This window comes from Heterocephalus glaber, unplaced genomic scaffold (assembly GCF_053883595.1).
Source record: "Heterocephalus glaber isolate CG9 unplaced genomic scaffold, H.glaber_assembly_v1.0 deba00000738, whole genome shotgun sequence".
In the NCBI taxonomy this organism is placed as follows: Eukaryota; Metazoa; Chordata; class Mammalia; order Rodentia; family Bathyergidae; genus Heterocephalus; species Heterocephalus glaber.
In genome coordinates, this window is record NW_028258161.1 from 4,700,977 (window position 1) to 4,726,300 (window position 25,324).

The following is a 25,324-nucleotide window of genomic DNA, read 5'->3' on the forward strand; positions in this document are numbered from 1 at the left end:
GGAAGAACAGGGTTGGCTCAGGAAGAGAACCACATCTTCAGCCACCTCGTTCTCTTCTTTCTTTGCGCCCCCACCCCCGCCCCTTGGTGGGGCTGATTCTGGCGCGCGGACTTCCGTCTTGCATTTGTGGGCACCCAACAAATACGTCCACCCTGCGAGAAACTCCTCCAAGAGGCGACTCCAGCCCGCAGGGGCCATAGGCCTTCTTTCTGCAGGGGCAGCCTTCTCCCGCGGTCTTCCACCGACTCAGGGCTTTTCCAACCTACACACTGCAGGGGCAAAGCAGGGGTGGCTTCTCGTCGCAACACACGGCTCTCGGTTGTCCTCGACGGCCTGCCGCTCCCCTCACGCTCTGGAACCCTTGGTGGCCCGGGTCCTGCACGTGGACCTCCACAGCGCTCACTCCGCATCCGGTCAGGCTTGTCTTAGGCCTGCAGGGTTGACCTCAGGGTTGACCTTGGGTACAGAGTGGCCTGAGCAGCATCTCCGCGTTGAAGAAACCCTCTGTCTGAGGCCGGTCCTTTCCATGTAGCCAGGAGCACGCGGGCCACCACCGACCGGCCAGGGGAGTGCCGGCGCCCTAGCGCGGCAGACACCGTCCCGGGCCCACACTGGCCTAGGCCACAGCCGGTTCCGCTAAAACGACTCTGGGTGCGGCCACCCCGGAGCCCTGGCTCCCAGCTACAGCCGGCCCGGCGGGCCTGGACCCAGAGGGTGGGCCGGAACTGCGGGGGTGGGGCGGCAGGTGCGGAGCTGCCGGGCCCGGGGTGACCTTGCCCCAGCCGGGCTGAGGGGTGGGTCTGCGGCCAGGGCCAGGGGGAGGTGCGAGGGCAGGCGGGCGGCAGGTTGTCCCACGTCCCCGCCCCCGCTGTTCCTCCCGCCGCCCGCGCTCGCTCTCCGCTGCCCTCTCGCCAGCTCCAGGCGCCTTTGTGCTGGCCCCGCGCCCGCCCCCTGGGGGAACCAGGCCCCGCCCCCTTCGGCGATTGGCCAGCGTGCAGCCGGTGGGCGGGGCCCGCGGCGGAGGCGCGGTATATGTAGAGGTGGGGTGTGCGCCCTCAACCACCTTCTAAGCTCCTGGCCAGTGCGCGCGCGTACCTTGCTTGCAGCCCCCTGCTCCCTTCGTCCCGCAGACCGTCTCTTGCCCCTCGCCCCTCGGCCCTCGCCCCTCGCCCCTCGCCCGTCCCCGCCGAGGCCGCAGGAGGCGGGGATTCCGCGCGCGTCCCCAGCGGCGGCTCCGCGAGACCCCAGCCCCGCGGGCGAGAGCGTGCGTGGCGTACCCTGCAGTCGGCGCGGCCCGGTCCCGCCCCGGTCCCGCCCCGGCCGGCGCGCGCGTCGCGCACTCGGGCATCGGGCACCGCAGCGCGGCGTGAGCCTGCGGAGACCCCGCCAGGGACGCCGGAGCTGGGCGTCTGCCTCTGCGGCTGCCGACCGTCACCATGGCCCGCGGGAAAGCCAAGGAGGAGGGCAGCTGGAAGAAGTTCATCTGGAACTCGGAGAAGAAGGAGTTCCTGGGCCGGACCGGCGGCAGCTGGTGTAAGTCCGGGTCGGGTCGGGTCGGGTCGGGTCCCCAGGCTGTGTGCAGAGCTACGGTCTCGTCTCAATGTGGGCATCGGAGCCCTTCCCTCCCGGGAAAACTCAGGCTCCGGGACCCCGGGTCTGTCTCCCTGTGGCCACCTCCCAGGTTCCTTCAAGCCCCAGGTTTGGAGCTGCGAGGGAAGCCCCGGAGGTTGGGTGGAATGCAGACGAGGCCGTGTGCCTGAGCATCTTTCTTGTGGTTTATGGCCATGGCATCACAGCCCAGAAATGGCCCGGCAAGCTCCCAGACCGGACTCATGAGCCCGAGCCTGAGCCATGGCCGGAAACATGGCCAAGTTCGATTGTTTTCAAGGTCCCCATGGACAGGTGCAGCAGCTCAGTAGCTTGGTTTGATGAGTCAAGGGTTAGTGTAATAAATATTGTGCACGGCACGAATGCAGAAACAGCTAGTCTTCGGAGATTTTGCAGCCTGTTGCTTCGTTGGATGGACTCCTCAACTCCATTGAAAATTAGATACCTTACTGGTTTTTGCCTCCCTACGCCGGAAGGATGCCTTTTTTTAAAGGTCATTCTGAAGGGCAGAGTTGTAGGCAAATCTATGAGTCGTGACTGCAGAAAGGAGGGAGGGAACTCCCTCCCCGATGCTGCATCGCTGCCCTCTTCTTCTCCAATATCATCATCATCATCATCACCATCACCGCAGTCGCTAAGGGAACCCTGAAAAGGGGCCGCTGCGCTGTTCCTATTTGTGAGGATCTGTTGGAATCAGTAGAAGAATGAGTCAGGGAAATAGTGCTTGGCTGACATTTTGAAATGGAAGAAGCTGGAATATATGGTTTTTGTAAGGAAAAAAAAATGCAGCCCCTCAAGACTGAAAAGTAAAGGGTTAATAATGCATCATACGTCAAGGTTAGTCAAGGTGAAGCCTCGTTGGTGTTACTGGGAGGCACAGGTATCCCTGAGCCATGGGGAATAGGGTTTGTTAGAGTAATGGCTTTTTATTTCGTCTTTCATTTTATTTGGGGGAGACTGGTCTTCAGTGGGGTTATGATCCTAGTGTCTCAGGCATATAGAAGGGAAAATCTGAAGGATTGTGAGGTGTCCACGGTGAAAAAGCTCCCGGCTAGGGCCACTGCCTAGCAACTCCTTGGAACCTGAGTGAGGCCCAGAGGTGCACTGCGGAACAGGGCCTCCCACCCCGTCAGCTGGGGCTTCTGTCCCTGGTGGTTTCTGTCCCTGCTCCAGGTCTCCGGGTGCACCAGGTCTCCGGGCCATCGGCTGAATGAACCCCAGACGCATTGTGTAATTTTCCCTCTAGTGTTTTTCCTATCATAAATATATTTCTTTCCTCATTCCAAGTCCATGCTTCTTCTTAAGATAATATTTGCTTTAGAGGGTAAGGCAGTGTGGACAGCTCGTTCTTTAAGCCTTGATTTAATGAAGCAGCACCTTCTTGATGTCCCATCCAGCAAGGTACCAACAGGCTGATTTATGAATGCAGATGTCTCTTCTTTCCTTCCATTTTCCAAGGTGCAGGTGCTGAACTAAAAATGCAGGTTTTTGTTTTGTGCTAACATGTCTGCTCCTTCCTGGCAATGTGAGGAATGACAGAGCCTTTCTTAGGCAGAGGAAGTGGCAACAATGGCTGTCTCATAGGTATAAAATGCCCCTTTTCCATCTCTGGGCCCAACATGGATGCCCTTGGGATGAGGGCAAAATGCCCTTGGCTCAGTTTTGCTTATAGGTAGATTTTTTTCTTAAACCAAGATGGATGCAGGAGACTCGAGCCTGTCACCTGGTGGAGAAATCACAACATACAAATCACTTTGTGCTTTCTACGTTTTTATCAAGTTAATACAGGCATTGGTGGTATTTTGTGTTTATAACTGGGCCCAGATATCTTTTTTTCTGCCTGTGACCTTTTGAAGGGTACAGTTTTTTCCTAACTGAAAATCTCTATAGTACTTGTTCTCTACAAAGGAAAGAAAAATTGCTTCAAAGGGAAAATGCCTCTGAAGTTTACCCGCCCCTCCATGGTGCCACCCAGGTAGTCAGTGCAACTTATCCCCCAGCTTTTTTTCTTTTTTTTTGGAACAGCCCCAGCTGGCCTGTGACTGAGAGAGCCCACTCATAGGCCCGCCACACTCACAACCAGGTGACCTCACAGAGTAACCGGGCGATGCTGCTCAGTAACATCTTGTAGGGGAAAATTCCTCCCTTCTCCTAGGGTGTCCGGTGGGCAGAGTGGAAAGGCTGTGCATTCTTGAGTTTAATCTGTGTGTTTGCAAAATGACTTATTTTTTCCATTGCTCTACTGGTATTTTAAACGGTAGCCTCAATGATGAGGTTCCTGTGTTGTTAGAAGTAGGCATTTGGAGTCCAAGGAATGTGTATAGAAATGTTGGAGTTATTAGAAGAAGGAAATGTGATTTAAGCTAAGCACACCAAGAGGACATTGGGAAGGAAGAGACTGCGAATCGGGACTGCGGGGAGCTCTCTGCCTAACTGTGTTGTACCAACTCTTGCACCTCTTCAGGGCATTCACTGGAAAAATTTTCCAGATCTCTTGACGTCACAGCCTTGCCATTTGCCTACTGCTGCCTGGTTACAGAATGCAGCACTTAACCCTTGTCCTCCAGCGGGGCAGCTCTGTAGCTCTGCGTTATGCAGCCTTTCAGTCTTCCTTGTCTTCCCTTTTGCCTTTGCCCTTTTCTTTGTTCTTTAATAGAGGAGAAAAGGGATTATTCTTAATCATGTTTGCGGTGGCTTTTATGTGTTTTGCTTGTTTTTAACAACTCTACAGCGTGATTGTCCGGGGCTGTTCCTGATTGGCAAGTGGGCTGCTGTGTGTCTGGTGAATTCCCACAATCCTGTGCCCCCCCCCCCCCCCCCGCAGTAGTCTACTTTCTTTGCAGTAATACTTTTTTGTTCTGTGGTTTTGCCCTGCGGCCCTTGGTGCTGAATACCTGAGATGTGGACCCTTTGGAGGTGACCGAAGTCTCCTTGGGGCAGTCTTCCCTCTGCGCCCATACCTTACCGTTTGGCATGTTCCACTTTTGCATTCACATCGAGTTGTTTGGCCCACAGGACTGCCAGGCAGTGCCTGGTACCGCCTGTTACCCCGGCTAATCTGGGCGAGAATCCTGGTAAACCGGTAACTCATAGCCCATTTCAGTCTACCAACTTTTTTTTTTCCCCCACTTTCAGCTACTTCATCCTCTGTCCTGTCAGTCATGACTCTGGTGCCAATCAGGAGGTGAAAGGAGAAATGTGTGGGCCAGTCTTATGTAGGATTTCCTTTCTTTGTTTTCTTCATGTACCCCTTCCCCATGAAAATGAAGACACGTTCAGCCAGTCTACACATTAAAAGTGGAGTGGTAGTAGAGAGGAGAGCAGTTTCTCTGCATTCATTGCTTTCTCACCCATCCTGGTATAAAAACTCTCAAGCACTTGAGCAAATGGAGGAGCAACAGAGGCTGGCTTGCAGTAGTTTGTGTCAGGGGATAAGCAAACAAAGAAAATACGTCTCCAAGGGACCCTGTCATATTTTAAATGTATTGCATAAGCACTCAAACATGGCTTTAGATTTTTCCGGTGATCTTTATGTATTTATTTTTTTAGGGAACAAATTTATTTCCAACAGAATCTTGGTTGTATTTGAACCTTTTCCCACCTCCAAGCTCTAAACAAGACTGAGGTTCACTCTCCTCGTCACTGTTGCCTCAGGACACTGTGGAGGGCCTCGCTGGAGAAGCCTGTTCCTCGGGAAGGGTGGATGGTGTGTGTGCACGTGACCCTATCACGCCTGTGCCTGTGTTCTCCTCGTAGTTAAGATCCTCCTGTTCTACGTGATCTTTTATGGCTGCCTGGCTGGCATCTTCATCGGAACCATCCAGGTGATGCTGCTGACCATCAGTGAACTGAAGCCCACCTACCAGGACCGGGTGGCCCCGCCAGGTAAATCCTGAGAAACAGGGTTTGTTCCTCCAAAGGTTGAAGGAATGCACGTCCCTTTTTCAATGAGAGGGGAAAATAAACACCTTTGGAAATTTTTCTGTAATGTAGTTTACAACCCAGCATGGAAAAGAAAAACAGGAACTTATCTCGGCTGCAGCCGGGTCTCCTACCCACATTGCAGGCGGAGCTCCTGGGGTTGGAGATGTCGTATTTACACAGCTCTGGAGGGAGGGTGACAGGCTAGTCCTTGCCCCTTTTTGCCTCTCACTGGCTCTGTGACCCAGCACAGTGGCTCTGAGGCCTTCGTGTCCCCAGCGTCCCTGGCCCTAGGGCCCCCAAGGCCCGGTTAGTGGGATCACTGTGGGGCCTTGCCAGCTCCCACCCCCACATCTCTCTCTCTTGAGGGGCTAACTAGATGTAGATGAATCTTGTAGCAAAGACAGCTTGGTTCCCGTTTTAAAAGGTTGACTTATTTTTAGGGATGACTAGAAGCTCTTCGACAGGCCAGCTTCGTGCAGGGAGGGGAGCTGGACTGCAGGGGTCCACTCTCCCACCTGCTATTGATTTGCAGTTTGACCTCGAACAAAGTCACTGTACTTCTCAGTATTTATATCTGTTTGTTTAACGAGCCCCGTTTACTGGCTTTGGGAACCCTCTTTGCAGTTTTAACTGTTTCTGTTAGCTCTAAAAACTTACGAGAACACAATGATTATCATAGAAAACGCACACTACCACCAGGCCCATATGGTCATGCAGGCGGTGCAGGCCCATAATCCCAGCACTCTGGAAGGCTGAGGCAGGACGATCACAAGTTTGAGCCTAAACTGGGCAACTTAGTGACTTAGCAAGACCCTGTCTCAAAATAAAAAATTAAAAAAGGGGCTAGGCATATAGCTCAGTGTGAAGGCCCTGGGTTTAATCCTTAGTGACCCACTTCCCCAAAAGAGGAAAATGTAAACTTCCACAGGAGTCTTCTGCTGTGATTTGGGTGTCCACACCAGTCACATGATGTGTGGAAGGCCCACTGCCATTGTCCCTGCGGTGACAGGGACAGCAGTAAACATGAATTTACCATCTGACTCTTGTAAAAATTGTCTGGAGGATCTAGAGAGGGGAAGTGTTGCATAACCTCCAGATTCCCCTCTTCAGATGACCTTGAGGTTGCCGCTGGGGGGAGGGTGCCAGTGACTCGATCCTGCTCTGTTTCCCCTGTGGCACTAGTTTAATGACAGCTATACATGGGGGACAGTCTTGAAACCATGTGCATGGCCAAGCGCCACTGCCTGTGGGAAAGACGAAAGTCTTCAGAAGGTGGAGGTGGCAACATTACTAAGTCAAATAGTTTTAAACTGTAAGAAAAACCCCAGATGTTGCCCAGTAAGTTTAGGTAGGAAGTGGAAAAATGAGACATGTAAGTATATAAAATGACTCAAGCTTGCTTCATAAACCAGTTTCCAGCAGCTGTGTCCCCCAGGAGAGTGGGTCTGGGGGGAGTGGGCGTTGAAGCAAGGATTCTGATTGTGCAGAGAAAGTTAGGACCTTAAGCAAACATGTTTCACTTGGGCTTCTGTGACAATAAAGCATAGTTTGTCTTTTCATGTCCTTTTCTATTAGAATTTTTTCGGAAGCTTAATAGTAGTAGAAATGTAGTATTGATCTTTTGTTTTTGTTTTGGCACCTAAAAGTTATTCTTCCATCCTGATGTTTTATTTATAATTCTTTCACTCAAAGCCAGAGGTGACTGTAAAGTCAAACATTTTCTTTCATTTCCCAGATTTAAAACAAATGGTCCTTTACCCTATAAACTTTGGAGATTTGGCCTTTTAATAAAGTAACAGATTTTCTCCATACTCCAATGAAAGGGAAATTTCTCCTCTGAAAATAAATGGCCCAAGGGCCCAGCTCTGAAAGTGAGAATTTGCAGATGACCTTGCCTTAACCATCGGGGTGCCCTGTGCTTTCCACACCCCCTTCCTTCCAGCCCCCCTTCTCAAAAGACATGTTCTTAGTACCTATATTTAGTGTGCTCTCAGCAGTTGGACTGACCTGACAAACCCTCACTTCTCCAAAGGAATGCTAGTGGCTCATCTTGGAAATATGCACTCCTGTCCTTTGGTCTGAGTCACAGGAGAAGTCTTCAGTCCCCTGTTGTCTCCTCTGAGTACTGTCTTGGTGATGTCCCTGTCTTTCTTTTCCTTATCCGTTGCATTATCCTGAGATCCTAGACCCCCTCCCTGTCAGGTTTTTCCTGTGCCTCTATCAAGTGCTGTGACATTCATTTGACCATGATGGTAACCTTCTGCTAGGTGAGTGAGTGCTGGCCGAGTGCTGGCCGCCGAGAAGCACAGCCTTTGGATGGTCCCTGAGGGCCTAAGGAATCCTACTGGACCCTCCCTGCCTTGGCATCTTTCAGAGCTGATGTTCAGAGTTCATATTCTGGAGAGATAGGACCAGTTCCTGAAGTGTGTGCACTGAACAAATGCATGGAAGAAAATCTTGACAAGTTTTTGACTTCACTTTACTGTCTCTAATCCTCCTTTTTTTATAATGGTTAATGACAGAAAATTGACCTGGGCTTGGTGGTACATTCCTGTAATCCTTGGAAAGCTGAGGCAGGAGGATGGGAAGTTTGAGTCTTGGGAAATTTAGCAAGTTAGTAAGACCCTGCCTCATAGCTTAAGAAAGGGCTGAGGATGTAGCTCAGTGTCAAAGGCCCTGGGTTCCAGCTCCAGTGCTGGGGGAAAAATATTGTACTTCAGATGCAGCTAGTAAGTGTGAAAGCCTGTATCATTTAAGGATAACAGAGCTTACCGTAAGCTGTTGTCTGGTGATTCTGAGGCGTGAATGCAAACTGGCCACTGGGTTCTGAGTGTCCTCTCCCCATTCGGTCTCTTCCTCATGAACATGGTCAGGTGAGACAGTGGCAGTTGGGTGGAGCAGTTGGGTCTGAGGTCTGTAGTAGTGCTCTGGATAAGGGGATAGGCCAAACATGAAAGTCAAGGAGAGGACTGAACTGCAAAATGGAAGGGAAATTGGAAAAAAAATGGATAACACAGTTTCTTGACCCTGTGCCTGGTGGCATTGGTGCGTGTAATGTTCCTTATAAGGTGTTGTTGCCATGTGATGTTAGAAGAACAAGGCGTAAGGCGACAGACTCAGCTGAAATACTAAGTTCAGATACATTAAACTCCAATTTCTCGGCAGGCTGAGGCAGGAGGATCGCCACGAGCTTGAGGCCAGCCTAAATTGCACAATGAGACCTTATCTCAAAAAACCTAAATAAATAAATAAAAGGAAAAAGTGCTATTTTCATAGCTCACAAAGGTTGATCGTTGGCAGTTTCATGTTGCCTCACCTAAATATGGAAGCAGCTCCTGAGCCCCTGGGCCCCATTACATACCGGTTCGGGGTCAAGTCGACCTGAGAAGGAAAAGGAAGGACTTTGGCTTTGGATGTGGTTTCCGCCCACCCTTCAGTGATCCACACCAAGCCTCAGTTTTCTCATCTATGAAATGGGAGTTAATTCCCCATGATGATTAAGTGAGGTGATAAATGTTTAAGGCAAAAACTACTTCATGGCGACACTTATTCACTAAGGGTAGCTGTTGAAAGCAACCTCTGTTATTTCTAGCCCTACCCTTCCCCTAAAAGTAGCAGTCTCTTCATTTTGAACGCCAAAATTTCAGACTGAGCTTTGGATAATGCAGCAGGGATACGGCATCAATAAAACCTTAGCTCTCCATGCAAAGTGCTTGGGAAAGGCTGGTTAGGAACCACATTGGAAAAGAATTTCAAGTGACGGACTAGCATAGTATTTGTCCTACAGTCCCTCCCCCGAGGACCCGTACCATTGGCAGCTGTCAGGCTGTCACCCAGAGGAGGCCTCTCTCAGAAGTCTGCCGTGGTGGGCAGCAGCCTCTGTCCATCTGTCCCTGCAGCTGGACCCGGGCGAGGAGGGCTGGGCAGGCGCACACGCCTCGCTCACTTCTCTCCCCGAACCAGGCGCACTCTGCTTTCATCAGGCCCCAGCGCTGCCTGGCAGTGGAGTCCTGGCCTCCTCCTGTCTGTTGTCACCCCCCCTCCACCCACTAGGACTCACTCAGCAACTGTAGGGAACGGAAGGTGACTGTCTGACCCGGGCGGAGGACTCCCACTGGCTGCTTCCTGCTAAACGGGTGAGGTGTCCCCACTGTGCCTTGTCGGTTGTGGGTGGCTTTCTGTTTCGCTCTTACCGATGGCTCAGTGGGGACAGATCTCACTGCAGAAGGGTCATACACCTGGCACAGTGGTAACCAGAGTCAGGGCAGGGTAGCAGCCCGGACCGAGACCGGCAGCCCACACTGGCACCACGGCTCCTTTCAGTTTCAGTACTCCTGAAAGGGAAAGACCTAATCTCTAAGCGCCTGAGGGTTCAAGCCAGGAATCTCAGCCCATTAAGTAAGATCCCTGAGAAGTCATTTTACGGCAGTCTCAGAAAAGCTCCCTTTTCCCCTAAACTTCATTATATTTCCATTTCTCTCCCAGGTTTGGAAAGGGAGATTATTTCAAAGTACTACTGAGGTGTTTTTCTGCGGCCTCCTGTTAGAACCCACTGATGGGTAATCTCAGTGACAAACTCTTTGTCCCTCTCCTGCCTTCAGCTGGGTCCTGCTAACCTCTTCCCAGAGTTTGAGGTTGCGGATGAGCTAGCACTGGTGCCAGTTTTGGTTTCCAGAAGCTGCTGTCTGGCCTGTGGTTTGGAAAAGGCCTAGGGTGGGGAATTCTGGCTTCCACAACACAGCTACCCATGTAGCTGTTTCATTCTTTTTAAAGACAAGGATGCAACTCGTAAGTCACCTATTGGGTATGCAGGAAGCTGAATGAATAACTTAAATTCTGTCCTAGAAAGCAGGCATGGTAGTACACACCAGCCATCCTAGCATCTGGGAGGCTGAGGCAGGAGGATTGGCAATTAAGCCCAGCCTGGGCTGCATAGTGAGACCCTCCGAAAAAAAATAAAGGTGTTGGAGCTGCATGAATGTGGGTCTCACTCCATGCACACATTTGGAGATAACAAGCGGAGCAGAGACCTCTAAATAGGACCAGGTAACAGACTCATGAGAATGACTCGGGGGTGGGGTGGCTCAACCAAGGACAGGCCTGTAGCTCGGAGGGTGGCAGTAGAAAGAGCATTAGCCTCACACTTTTATTTCAGGACCTTAGTAACTTCGCAAGTGTTGTTTTTTTTTTGGTACCTGGGATCGAACTTGGGTCCTTGCGCTTGCAGGGCAGGCAGTGGAACCACTGAGCTAAACCCCCGGCTCAAGTGTTACTGTTTGTATCTAGACAAGACAAATACGGTGTGTTCTTGGTTTACCTTGAACAAAAGGCATTGTTGTAAAATACTAGGATTTATCTGCCTGTATTTTCCCTTTATATCAGGGACAAACACATGAGCTATACAGTATGTCACACATAATGTCCCTGTCAAATTGTATGTGCTTTAAAGGCCATTCATCCAAATGAAGTAGTTCTTCCTCTTCTCTCCTGAAGATAAATATGTGACTATAAGGAAGGGTCTGATGATAAAAGGTACAGTGGACCCTCGAGTTACAACCGGCCTGGCATACAAACAACTTGGGTTGATTAGGTTAACGGAAGATTCATCTGCCTCCTGTTATCTATAGCACGTGCCTAGGTAAACATCCAGATCTCAGCTGTATTGACTTACAACCAACTTGAGTTACAACCAGCTCTCAGGAACCAATCAAGTTCATAAGTCAAGGGTCCACTATGATTCCATACGTGGTGAAGGGCCTTTGGCTTAGGAAGGAGGAAAGATACCTAACTAGGCTGAAGAGGCAGTTGTGCAATTCCTTAACAATCCAAGCTTCTGAGAGGGTGTAGGCATCACCCTGCCTGAAGCCAGGGACGTTAATTATCAGGAGTCACTGGCCAATCCTGAGCAGAAGGGGTGGGTCAGAAGCAAGTTGTTTCCAGAAAACACAAAGGCATCTTCTTCCTGTATTTTCTGTTTTGTTATTTTGTTAGGTGAGTTGATACTAACCCACAGATGTACTGTAAAATGAAAATAAGAAACAGGGCCAGGGATTTAGCTCAGTGGTGCCGCTGCCTGCCTGCCTCACAAGCGCAGGGTCCTAAGTTTGAGTCTCAGTACCAAAAAGAAAATAAGAAACAAAATCAAGAAGTAGTGTATACAGAGTAGAATTTAAAGGGCAGATGGGTGTGTGTGTGTGTGAGAGAGATTTAAGTCATATCCCCGTCCCTGATTGTTTTAATAATGGGAAACCACTTTGCCTGGGATGCGTAGGGGCTGTGTGACGAGGGTGTAGTATGTGTGCCTGGATACATCTAAGTTTTACTTTAGTGAAACCAAAGTACCCTCCTTAGTCAGATGGGTGCCTCTTGGAAGTTCCTATGGAAAATCACACCTATTTAGTGTATTGGGCTAGTGATTCATCAGCTGCATTAAATGACAGGTACAAGCAGCTGTGCTTTGGGATTCATTTGAGTTACAGCTGCAAAGTTGAAATGGCTGCACACTAGTTTAAATACTTCCAACTCCCAAGTTGATGAGAAATTATAAACTTGCTAATTGGAAAGAAAATACTTACTAATAAAAAGTCTCTTCTGTCTTTCCCTCACTCTTTTGCTTATTTGTTTCCTCTCCTGAAGTAAACACTGACTAAAGCATGGGAGGTGTTTTCTGTACTTGTTTCTCAGGAACTAGGGACATTGAGGAAAGACAGTTGCTTGTCTCCAGAAAGCAAGTGTGAAACCAGAAGCTTTTTTTTCTTGAACTCAAATCTTACATAAAGTTGAAAACGAAACATTACAATTTCAGTGGCCGGGATGGCAGCACATGCCTACAGTCCTGCCTACTCCAGAGGATGAAATGGGAGGAGTTCAAGAGCAGGCTGCACAATGCAGTGAGATCCGGTATTAAACAAACAAACATAAATAATCTAAATGACTGTTAACAATCCTTGCAGGTGAATTTATTACATAATGATGTGTAGTTTAAGGCAAATGGTCCTCTAAGAGGAAGGCTGTATAAAACTGGGCCTGGTTTATATAAACTCAAGTTCAGAAGACTGGTGAGGCAAAAGGTTAGATTTGTTTCCTGGAATATAATTTGAAACCACAAGTGATTGGGTGTTCTGCTATCTTTGGCCTCTAAGAGTTACCATTGCACACAAAGCTCACCCCTGTTCCAGGGTATTACTAGCAACTTTAAGGAGTGGGGAGTAGGGGAGGAGGAGCCCAGTGTATCCAGTTTAGTGTGTGAACAGCTGATGAGAATGCCAGCCCACAAGGTGGGACTTGGGGAACCCTGGGGGAGTATCAGAGTTGAGGAATTTGAATGTGGATTCGAAATAATAAAGTTGTCAAGTCCAGTCCTATCCCTTTCTATTCCTTCTTGCCTGTGGTCTGATAAAAGTACCGTAAGTGATGTACAGGGTTCAGGCCTCATTTCAAGGCTCTTTCACTTGCCTCATGTGAGTATCTAATTGCTATAGAGAAATTCCTTTGCATGGGAGAGAGTTTCCTGATTTTGGAAAAGATCAGTGATCTCTCCCAGTCAAGACGGTCCCGAACAGGCCAGGCCAGGTCAGGGGGGCTGATCTCTGTAGCTTCCGGGAGGAGAAAGTCACAGGCCATCCCGCCTGGAGGAGGAAAAGGCCAGGGGCAGAGATGCTGGATGTCAGGTAGAGAGACCTTTGGGGTCCATAAGGGAGGACAGCAGAAGAGCAGACCAGAGTGGCAGCGGCCCCCAGCCGGTGGCCTCCTAGACATCTTCCGTACCTGCCGTGGATGCGTGTGCTCCCCTGAGTATCTGCAGAGCACAGTGTGCAGCCTAAGCCCAAATCATTCACAGCCTTGTGAAACAACCTTTGGATCGGCGGTTGGGTATCTTAAAAGGGTAGCCACTAAGGCACCTTTTAGGACCCTCAGAGACTGCAGACGACGATGTCAGCCTGCAGAACAGAGCAAGCCTGGCTGAGCGGCTCGACACCCTCTGCCAACCTTCTGTACCCCTCAGAATGGAAAGGCCAAGGGAGATTTTGGCCCAGGCTTTATCTGGCAGGGAAGGTCACAGGAGCCGAAGATCCTGTGCTTTATTTGCTGCTCATTGGAATAAAGTCAGGACTAGGACTGTTGGCGTCCTCAGCATCTCTGCCATGGTGACATATGGACTCAGCTGGGCTTCTCTCAGGAGCTGTGAAGGATTTGGGCTTTGGGGTAGAAATCAGTGTGATCTCATTAGCTCATTTATTTCATTATTCCTTAGCCTTGTCTAGAGAGACACAAGACCCAGGGTGCTACCCTGAATCCCTCCGTCTGGGTCAGTGGCAGCCCTGCATGTAACAGTAACCCCTGCCCTTCCCACAAATCTGACCCCAGGTGACTGGTGACAGGTGCCACTAGAAGGAAAGCTGAGAGCTTGGCGTCACTGCCTGCCGGGCTCCAGAAAAGTACTGCAGAGATGAGCCAGAGAAGCTGATGTTTGTTGCTTCCCTGGTATCTGAGGGAACAGAAGCCCACCCAATAATCCCGCCTTCACTCTGCTCTCCTTTGCTGCCTGGAAGCATCTGATAAGCAGCATCACTATTCCTCATCCACACTTCAAAGAAATGGCACCCTTAGTGGCCCCGAAGAGAGCACGCACAAGCAGCCAGAGGGGCCAGGCGACACTCACTTTGCAGTGAATCCTGAGCTCTCAGAGTGACCTTTTAGGGTTGCTTTCCTCTTTTCAATGGAAAGAAGTCTTTCAGACCCTCCATATGTCACACTGGGCTCCCCATATCTTGTTAATAGTTTGGTTTATCAGCCACTGATGGCCCACAGCTAGTGTTCTCATCGGTCCTGCTCTGATAGCTCATAGTCAGCTGGTGAAGCTGCTCCGTGGTTTCTGACATTTAGTCTCCTTCCTTATTTGCTCTCTTAGCTGTCTGCTGCTCTTCTCTTTCTCTTTAACCCTGCATGTAGAGGGCTTCTCTCCGTCCGTTCCTGCCCGACAGGTGCAGAGCATTTGTCATCCCTGCCTTTTTCAGTGGCCTCTTGAGCAGGACTCCACTCAAGGTTCTATTCTTCCTCCTGACTCTAGGGTTCTTCTAGGCAGCCTCTGTTCTGAGTTTATTTAGTGAGCCCGGGCTCTGGGCTGTGAGCCCTGTACTGTGCACAGGGCCAGGCAGGTCACCTTGACTTAAGTGTCTTATTTACAGTTTCAGCCAGGAATGACCAGTGGCTGCTCCTGCTGCCTTGTGCATTTCAGGGGTATCCTGGTTTACCAGTGCAATCTTCAGGGGAGCTTATTTCTCCAGATACTTATCATTTTTACTACATTGTTTCTTTGCATTATACATGATCGTAATGCCCAGTTTTTGAACTTAACATGGAGAAAGATCATTCAGGATATATTTAAATTGCTATAGACCTAGGAACAATTTTCCATTCTTTGTGAACTTTGTAAAATGTGCTAACCTTTGTTTATGTTAAACTGAAGGGGTTTTTATGTGCCACTTCTCCTTAGACTGATTTCCATAACAGTTGACAGCTTTTCTTCCCCCTATTCCTCAAGTTCCACTTCATGTTTTTCTGAGATGATTCCTTTTTGGTCTTTTGAGACAGGTTCTCACTGTTAGTTCAGCCTGGCCTGTAATTCAGTCTGTAGCCCAGCCTGGCCTTGAACCTGGCCCAGCCTCCTGAGTGCGGGGATTATAGGTGTGCACTACCAGGCCTAGCTCCCTCTTTGAAATGATTCTTGACGTCACTCCTAAAGTCTTTGCCTTGGGTGGTTCTGTGCCCCACTCTTTCACTTACAGCTTCCTTGTCTTCATCTCTGTCCCTTCCATTTCTCTGGGATACTGTGACCTTGGAAAAGCTTGCTCATAGAGCCCACTTTAATATTTAATCACGTTGGAAGCTCAGGGCTGTCTTCAATCACTAGAAAAAAACGCCAGCCATGTAGTCCATCTCCCACTCAGTATGGTTCGCAAGCCCACCAAATAGTCCTGTTGACTATGCACTGTACTCTGGTTACCTCTTCCCCTCCAATCATGTGATTGATGTCATATCTGTGTCACATTTTTTCCACTCTTGGATTTGAGGTCCTGAGAGCAGTGGTTCTAAACCACAGGCACTTAGCGATCTCAGCATGCTTGCAGGAGAGAGCCTCTGGTGGCATCCTGGGAGATGATGAGGCCTGGCAGGGCTGTGAGGCTTCCTGTGGGCAGCCCATAGGCAAGAGTGCTGCTGGTGGGGAGACCAGGGCACATAAAGGGTGGGGGAAACTGCAGCATGTTTTATGACAGTGAAAGACATATTGCCATCCCATCATTCATGCCAGTTTCTGAAGCACTTCTGGAAGTCCTTTTGCCTGAGGGTCTTTTCATGGCTGCCTTTATGTCCTGAATCAATTCAAAATGTGTAGGGCAATTTCTGTCAAACAAAAACATCACGATGTATCCTCATTCACCTTATTCACCAGAGGTGGCACAGTGAGATTTCTGGCTCTTCCCTAGAGTGAAAATGACCATGAAAAATAAACATTTTGAGTCGATTCAGGACATTGAGGCAGCTACAGCAGCTCAACTAAAGACACTCATGGAAGAGGACTTCCAGAACTGCTTCAGAAAGTGGCAAGAGTGGTAGGATAAGGGGGTGTGAAATGAGGGGAATTAATGGCATTATGTCTTTTACTGTAATCATTTTTCAAAATTTAAACATTCATTATATTTTTAGATAATGCCTTGTAACTACTAATCAGGAGTTTATGACGAGCCAGTCATTTTCTGGGCCCAACATAGTGAGCAGATTTGGGTAGGGTTTGAACTAGGTTGCCAGATGTAGCAAATAAAAATAACAGGATGCCTGGTTGAATTTCACATAAACAATGAAGTTTTTGGTAGCAGTACATCCCTACTAAGAAATTATTCCTTGTCTGATGTTGATGTTGCGTGGGTCATCTTGTATTTTATCTGGCAGTCTAAGAATGCAGTTGTGATTGACTCTCCCACCAAATTGCTCCAGGAAATGCTGTGTAGTTTTGTCCAAATGTCCATTTAGATACTAAAGACTCAGTTTACAAAGTGAAAACTCATAGCACACATACTTGCTCAGACTTTTGAAGTGGTATTTCAAACTGTATCTCAAGCTGTCCAGTTTAGGCTCAAAGATAGACCTGAGGTTATAAGGGCTAAAGAAATGTCTTGAGTGTATTTGGCATGGTTATAAATCTACTGACCTGGACTATACAGGAGGACTTCTGTGCCCACAGATTACATGTCACGGGGGAGAGCCACCTGTACGTGTTGCTAACTAGCAGTGCATCTGTGCACACGAAGATACTAGAAAAATAAAAGGCTTTGGGAAACTGCGTACATGGATTAGAGTTAGAATTCGGGTTCCACCACCTGCTCTGCAACCTTGGGCCAAGTACTTAGCCTTTCATTGCAAGTAATGTTTTTATTCATGAAATGGAGGTGATGCCTGCCATGAGGGAAAGAAGTTGAATCGTGTGTGATAGCCAGGCATTGTCCTACTTAGGTGTTTAATCTAAATGTCACAGAATGATTTGATTAGGGTGGTAAGCATTGAGCCCATGTCTTTAGGTCAGGTGGGGTAAGCAAAGTATATGTTTCATACAGGAAAAGTCTGCTTTCAAATAATTGTAGTTGACATCCCACTAATGACTTATGTCTTCCTAACCTTTTCCCCTGCCTAGGATTAACGCAGGTTCCTCAGATCCAAAAGACTGAAATTTCCTTTCGTCCTGCTGATCCCAAGAGCTATGAGTCCTATGTGCTGAACATAGTTAGGTTCCTGGAGAAGTACAAAGAAACGGCCCAGAAGGATGACATGATTTTCGAAGATTGTGGCAGTAAGTAGACTCATTGTTGATGTCTGTGGCTACTTTTTCTTTTTCACTAATTCTTATTTCCCATTTCTACTTGTTATTTAACAATTGAGAGATATTTCTGAAATAATTGAAAGATTGAACTCTGGCCATATTAAGAAGATACTTTTTTTTTAAAAAGGTGTTACACTTTAAAAATACTCTTAGACACTGTGTAGACCCAGACCACAGGTAGAGTTTTATTTCTTACACTCATGGAGAAGTACAACTGCCTATTTCCAAATCCTCGTCTTAAAATCTCTCCCTGCCATGGAGTGCACGGGTCCCTTTCTTCCTCTGATGACTCTGGTGTAATTAGCGACACCACACTGGTGTTACTGGAGCAGGAGTTACAGTCTGGCATATTTTACATTATAGGTCCTATCTGGCCCTGACTTATGCAGCTGAGCATTATGGATAAGGAGATGGGTTATGAAAGATAAAGGATAGGTCTGGGGCTAGCTCCATGGTAGTACACCTACCTAGTATGTGTGAGGCCCTGGGTTGTATGCATTATTAAGTAACTGACATGAATACATTTCCTCCTCTGTTACCTGGAGAATGAATTTCCCAGATACGTTCTATATCTACCAAAAAAAAAAAAGATCTGAGATGTAGGTGATACATCTGTTCTCCATAAAGAACATCCAGCTGTTCTTTATATGGAAGACTAGAGTTTGGTCATAATATTGAATTGCCATTTTTAAGTCATTTTGGAAAGATACAGAAATTTAAAGAAAATGTTTTCAGGGCCGGGGATTTAGCTCAGTGGTGCCGCCGCCTGCCTCATAAGCACAAGGTCCCGAGTTTGATCCCCGGTACCAAAAAAAAAAAAAAGAAAATGTTTTCACTGTTAATTTTTCTCATAGAATTTAAACAAGATTTTCATCTTACCTGGCAGTAATTTAAAAAGCCCAAATGATAACAAGAGTGAATAACCTCACAGGAGGATTAAATTGTGAAGCATTTTACCATTTGAGGGGATAATAGTAAACTTTGAAAAAATACATGTTAAAATAATAATTATAATAAATTATAAATGTTAATACTATTATCAGAAATAGATATTTAAATACTTGCATCATTTTCCTGCAGAATGTTATATTTTAACTTTGAATTCTATATTCATTTAGTCTTTTTCTGGCTTTTATATGATGTATGAATTAAAAATGCTAAAATAAAATTTCTCAGCTCAGTAAGTGCTTAAAACAAGAACCTGCAGCTTTCAAAGGCAAATTTGCAAGTGGAAAAAAAAAACTTTGAATTGCAGTTGAAGTGGGAAAAAAAAAAACAGGTTCTATTCCCTCTTTTACTGTTTAACATGCATTAGGGTCATAACTATAGGAAATTCTAACCAAAAAACTTCTAGTTCAAAAACTATTGATGAGCTTTTTAATTTGTGTTCTAATTATGATTTCCCTGTTACTGAGCTAAGCTAGTGTTGACCTGTATAAACAGTGCTGCTTGTGAAGTGTGTTGGTCCAGTTTCCCTTCAGTCTTCTAAATAGCTGAGTAATTGTTATTTAGAGGAAGAAGAATATTGCCAGAGACCACATGTGCATTATTAGGTTCAGGTACTGTGAAGCTTTAGCTTTTTCATCCTCGGTAAAGATATGAGAGACAGCTGAAATCCTTGCTTTAGTGTGTAGTACATGGAGCCCCGTTTCAGAGTAGAAAATTGTGACAAGGAACAAAGTTCCTCTTCCTTTTCCTTTCTCAGTGGTGCTTAGGGAAGTAACGGTACAATATGAAAATGTTGTTTGTATTTTTAGCTGTGCCCAGTAAACACAAAGAACGAGGAGACTTTAACCATGAACGGGGTGAGCGAAAGGTCTGCAGGTTCAGGCTCGACTGGCTGGGAAACTGCTCTGGAATACAGGATGAAAGTTATGGCTACAAAGAAGGCAAACCCTGCATCATCATAAAGCTCAACCGAGTTCTGGGCTTCAAACCAAAGGCAAGTCATGTTTCCAGTGACAGGGTTCAGAGGAGCCATTCACATTTCGGATGAAGTACTTAACTGATATGAGAAGACAATATAAGGAAGCTTGAGAAGACAATATAAGGAAGCTTTAAAGTATATTAAGTGTCCGTTTTGAAGCCCAATCAGTAGACTAACACCAAACTTCTTGTATTTAACCTGAAATTCCTAGAGTTTAGGGTATTATTCTCATTTTCTTTTTTTTTTTGTACTGGGAATCGAACTCAGGACCTTGTGGTGGAACCACTGAGCTAAATCTCCAGCCCTTATTATTCTCATTTTCTAAAGTTACAGAAATTCTGAGTGGCAAAGCCAAATTTTAAAATGAGCCTTATGGTCCTGTTCTTAATACTTCTGCTAACACCCAGGTAACATTTCTACAGCATGGAAACTCTGAAAGTAAAAACAGAAAAGGATATTTTTAAAGTTAAAAATCTCCTGGATTGGACTCACCTAGCTTATGCAGTCCTGGGTTCAAAAGAAAATCTGGATGTCCAGCCATATTCTGGTTTTGGGCCTCTTGGAGCCAGGCAGGTATATTACAACTATTAGCTGGTAATCTGAGAAAAAAATGCTTGTTCTGAATGATGATTTTATTGCACAAAACAGAAATTTAACATCTAAGCTGAACTTTGATAACCACGCTGCTGGCTTTTTGCAGTTTATTTTTTATTTTATTTTATTTTATTTTTTGGTACCGGGGATCGAACTTGGGTCCTTGCACTTGCGCAGCAGGCAGCGAAACCACTGAGCTAAATCCCTGGCCCTTTTTGCAGTTTAAAAGTGATCTTGTTACCCAAGATGACTGGGAAATTCAAATTGCAACTGCTCATTTTCTCATTTTGTAAGGATGTATTCATTAAGAGAAGAAAAAAGTATTGGTGTTTTCTCTGCTTTTATGAAAGTGACTGTTTCATCGTCCCCAGATCATGTTCTTTTCCTTTAAGCATGCTTCTGCCAGCAGGTTTTTCCCCAATCACCACGTGAGCATTGTTGTCACAAGTAGTTTCTAATTCTGACAGGGATTTTCTGCAGTGCGCTGAGATATGAACAAACTCATTTCATTTTTTTTTGGTAGTGAAAATATACTTTATTTTTAATATACTAACTGCCAGCAATATACTGGTGTTGATGTTCCAGAGAGAGAAAATAAAATACAAGCATTCTGTGATAAGTTTTCATTTGCCTATTTGTGAAATTCTAAAGAAAATATTCTAATTCTGTTCAACCTTATGGCTCAGGAGTTGAATATTTTGTCCATGATAAAAATATAATTTTCGTTGCCCTGACTTTGATAATTTGTAAAGGATGGAACTTTTAAAAGCCTATAAATAAAATGAATGGTTCCCTCTCTTTGAATTAAATATTGATTATAACCAGTGTACGAAATTAGTGGATCAATTAGCTTGATGAAATGTGTATCAAAATATTCATGAAAAAATAATTTCTATTTCCTTTCATGTTTACTTTGTAGTTATTTCCTAGATGGGATTTTTAAATGCACAAAAATAAAAGCTATCTACATGCAATTCTGGACTGATTCAAAACTCTGCAGAAGTAAAAATGGCTAAATTCTACACTTGATCTACTTGTAAGACTAAATGTCAGAAATCTCATATACTGTGTACACATTGCTCTCGGGTTTAAAGTTGTGAAGCCAAAGTTACCCAGAAATCATTTCCTTTTGGAAATCTGGCTCTTCTGTTCACTAGTTTTCTACTAAATGCTAGTAATTTGTTTCTACAATGCTTGTAACTCATGAATAATACTTTCAAAAGAAAACCAAGGTAGAGATGAGAACTTTTATTAAGGATGCATCAAAGTGTCTTTATTGCCTCCAGAGGCGAAAATGGCTGAGTAAAGGATGACTAGCTGGCTGGCTGGATCTCCTGCAGAAATTAGTGTACTTCTCCACACAACTGTAATTTTCTTTCCACTTAGACTAGACTATAATGGAAGAAAAATGGTGAGAACCATTATACTGTCCTTATATCTGATATTCATATTGCTAGGGAACATTCCACTAAGGTCAGTCAGCTATTTTGGAAGAAAAGGAATTGGTGTGGCACGGCTGAAGGAAGACTAAAGCTCAGCTCTGCTCTTTTGAGTCCCTTGCCTTCGATACTCCTCATCTTAGTCATTCAGTGATGTTTGTACCTCACAGACCCTCTTCCCACATCTGGATATTCTGTTAAGTGAAGAATTCAACCTTTCTTTTTTTTTTCCTCTTGTATTTGGTCTCCACTTGGTTATCACTTGCCACTTCTCATTTGTCACTCTCACCCAAAGTGCCAGCTCTTTTGGCATTGGCACGTACCCTAGCATCTCACATGTGCCTATGTCCTCATCTTGAGGACAGATCCTGTGTCTTCCTTGATCACTAAGCATTTTCCCTTCCAAAAGAGTCCGCTCTAGATAATCATTTTCTTCTTTTCCAAAATAGAGTAGTACAGCAAAATGCGAATTCCTTACTGATGTGAGTGAGGAGCTGTCCATTTTATCAGACTCAGACCGAGGGTATGTTACATCTGCTGTGAAGGCTCGTGTGTCATGTTGACATGAGCAAGTGGCTGTTCTCCACTTCTGTGGTAGATTTGAGCCAGTGGCGGAGGAAGGGTAGCTCTGAATATTTCAGGACAGCAGTTAGTTTTCAGACTATTCTTTGGATCCTTTAATGGGCTCATCCTTTCTTTTAAGGAATGCCATTTTTACCTGCTTTAAATGTTCAACTTTTCTGAACAGAGTTAGAAAGAAACACTCCTCAGATGGCAGCAGTCCCGCTCCCTGCCCGGAGATGAAAAATGAGAAGGAAAGCCACCTTGCAGAAGGCATTCTTGAGGGAAAAGGATGGCATTATTTATCACCGGCTCAGAAGGGAAGCCCAAGTATCAGTCGCTTTCCCGTGTCATCATTGTGATTTTAGCAAACAATGAGCATTATTGTTGGGTCTCATTTCTCGTTGTCCTTGAGTAAGTCTTCATCATGGGTTCCCATGAGAAGTTCCACAGAGTACTGGGCTGCACCACAGCTTAGTCGTGCTCACAAACCTGGGCACTTGCTTTCCTTCACCTAACTCGCAAATGGGTTTTTCCTAGACTGGCTAAGGGAGTCATTCATTTTGCTATCCTGATGTGTTTTATTATTTCGGTTGACTTACCATGATCAATGTTTTTTTTTAAAACAATGATGTACATCTCACTGACCACGGTGGGTTCTATTGTAGCCTCCCAAGAATGAGACCTTGGAGTCTATGGAGACTTACAGCGGGGCGAGGTACAACCCGTACGTTCTGCCTGTTCAGTGCACTGGCAAGGTAAGGACACAGGGCTGCTGAGGGTGAGTGGGAAAGTGGGATGGGGAAAGAGGGAATGAATGCATTGTTTTAAGATAGGGGTAAAATTGTAGTATAGCAAACAAGAAACGTTGCTTTTGGGCATGAGTCTCAGAAGGTTAAGTTGTAACCATACTGGGTGAAACTTCTTAAAAGGACAGAAAGATACAGCAAGAATAAAACTGCCTATCAATGTCTCCATTGCTATAAGAAACTGATAGGCAGTTTTATTCTTGCTGTATCTGAATTTTAATCCATTGGACTAGAACTGAGAGATGAACTAATCCACAGAAGTGCTTGTGCCTAGCCCACAGGGTTTGTTAGAAAATTGGGGGCAGCTTTTTTTTTATGATGTCACATAAAAATTTTTGATATGGCTTTCTTTTAAAAAATACTGGAAGAGGGCCAGGGATTTAGCTCAGTGGTTTCGCCACTTGGTGTGCAAGCACAAGGACCCGAGTTCACTACCCAGTACTAAAAAAAAAATACTGAAAGGTTAAGGTAACAAGATGTTTTCAGCCTAGCTCTAAAAGCAGATAGCTGATGATGGTTCTTCAGAGAGAAAAGGCAGAATAAAAGGGAATCCCCACTGCCACTTTATGCTGACAACAAAAAAGAAACTATGTAAGACCTGAAAGGTGAATAGGGATATGTGGAGGTGGTAGTGCTGGGATTGGTCAGCGCTGGGAGTTCTTTCACTTGTCAGCCTTGCCTCAAAGGCGGCTGGTTAGCTTAGAGAAACGTTCATTTGACCTTTGTCTCAGTATCCATGTTTGCACAATGAAAATAGCCCCCTTCTGTGACCATTTCTCAAGGCTGCTGGGACTAGTCTGGATATATGTTCTTCCTATGGCATCAGATTCCTACCAGGGTCTTCCAGCACTGGCTGAAGAGCAAGTCTGAGCGAGGTGTGTCGAGGTGGCTTTGTTTCCTCCAGCAGTAGCCTGCAGATGCTCCGTGGGGTTGTGTCTTGTATGTACATGAGCCATTAATACTGCATTTCCCTCTGGGTTTTAGCGAGACGAAGATAAGGATAAAATTGGAACTGTGGAATACTTTGGAATGGGCGGATACGCTGGTTTTCCTCTGCAGTATTATCCCTACTATGGCAAACTCCTGCAGCCCAAGTATCTGCAGCCCCTGCTGGCCGTACAGTTCACCAACCTCACCTTGGACACTGAAGTTCGCATTGAGTGTAAGGCGTACGGTGAGAACATTGGGTACAGTGAGAAAGACCGTTTTCAGGGACGCTTTGATGTAAAAATTGAAGTTAAGAGCTGATCACAAGCACAAATCCTCCCCACTAGCCATTTAATAAGTTAAAAAATTACAAAAACAAAAACCTACTAGTCTTGAACAAACTGTCATACGTATGGGACCTACACTTAATCTATATGCTTTACACTAGCTTTCTGCATTTAATAGGTTAGAATGTAAATTTAAAGTGTAGCAATAGCAACAAAATATTTATTCTACTGTAAATGACAAAAGAAAAAATAAAAATTGAGCCTTGGGACGTGCCCATTTTTACTGTAAATTATGATTCCATAACTGACTTGTAGTAAGCAGTGTTTCCGGCCCCTAAGTATTGCTGCCTTGTGTATTTTATTTAGTGTACAGTACTATAGGTGCATACTCCGGTCATTTTTCAAGCCATGTTTTATCATATCTGTTTTCTACTTTATGTGAGCAAGGTTTGCTGTCCAAGGTGTAAATATTCAATGGGAATAAAACTGGCATGGTACTTTTTTTCTTTTTTTTTTTCTTTTTGTTTCTTTTGTTTGGCTCTTTCAAAGATAATGGCCCATCAATGAACATTTTTAACACACTCCATAGTCTTTCCCTGTGATGTTAGGTATTACTTTTTTTTCTCCTGGGGCTTGGGGGGTGGGCTGTCATGGGGGAACTGCCCTTTAAATTTTAAGTGACACTACAGAAAAACACAAAAAAGGGGATGGATTGTGTTGTGCTTTGTACTGAAGGCTGTCTGGACATCTCTTCCCTGGTCCTCCAGTGTGTCTGAGATCTGGCTCCACCTGTCACTTTGCTTAGTGACAGGGCTAATTAGTTTGCTTTGTACATTTTCTTTTCCTTTTTTCCTTTCTCTGGAGGCATCACACGCTGGTGCTGTGTCTTTATGAATGTTTTAACCATTTTCATGGTGGAAGAATTTTATATTTATGCAGTTGTACAATTTTATTTTTTCTGCAAGAAAAAGTGTAATGTATGAAATAAACCAAAGTCACTTGTTTGAAAATAAATCTTTATTTTGAACTTTATAAAAAGCAATGCAGTACCCCATAGACTGGTGTTAAATGTTGTCTACAGTGCAAATCCATGTTCTAACATATGTAATAATTGCCAGGAGTACAGTGCTCTTGTTGATCTTGTATCAGTCAGGTTAAAACAATGGACAATAAAAGAATGAACACATTCCTCATGTCCGTGATTCATTCTTGTCTAAATGCCCCAGTCTGTGACTTCTTTACTTAATAATACTGCTAGTTATCCAAGATCTTGAAGAAGTACTGAACCTGAAAGAGAAACATGATTTCATTAGCTCACAGAGCAAGAGCTGCTTCACACTGGCCACCGGGCAACCAAGCACATCCCTTCCCAA

At 45.7% G+C, this 25,324-nt stretch overlaps 2 protein-coding genes across 16 annotated transcripts in view; one reads left to right on the forward strand and one right to left on the reverse strand.

Moving 5' to 3' along the window:
- Positions 1–1,061: 1,061 nt before the first annotated feature.
- On the forward strand, positions 1,062–25,137 carry Atp1b1 (ATPase Na+/K+ transporting subunit beta 1). Its single transcript, XM_087206897.1, has 6 exons — positions 1,062–1,533; positions 5,365–5,493; positions 17,222–17,377; positions 19,165–19,349; positions 22,597–22,686; positions 23,722–25,137. The coding sequence occupies exons 1-6, from the start codon at positions 1,437–1,439 to the stop codon at positions 23,983–23,985; spliced, it is 921 nt and encodes a 306-aa protein (XP_087063023.1). The 5' UTR covers positions 1,062–1,436; the 3' UTR covers positions 23,986–25,137.
- Positions 24,554–25,324, reverse strand: part of Nme7 (NME/NM23 family member 7) — a 192,535-nt gene continuing 191,764 nt past the window's right edge. For all 15 annotated transcript variants that reach the window (XR_015449514.1, XR_015449522.1, XR_015449516.1 and 12 more), the window contains one exon: positions 24,554–25,238. Coding sequence is in view for 6 of the 15 variants with exons in the window: in XM_087206893.1 (XP_087063019.1) it covers positions 25,206–25,238 (33 nt within the window). In the remaining 9 variants the exon portion in view is untranslated. The remainder of the gene's footprint in view (positions 25,239–25,324) is intronic.

Coding starts and splice junctions, on each gene's coding strand:
- Atp1b1 (XM_087206897.1), top strand. CDS start 1,437: ATGGCCCGCGGGAAAGCCAAGGAGGAGGGCAGCTGGAAGAAGTTCATC. Junction 19,350..22,596: donor TTCTGGGCTTCAAACCAAAG/GCAAGTCATGTT, acceptor GTTCTATTGTAG/CCTCCCAAGAATGAGACCTT. Junction 22,687..23,721: donor CTGTTCAGTGCACTGGCAAG/GTAAGGACACAG, acceptor TCTGGGTTTTAG/CGAGACGAAGATAAGGATAA.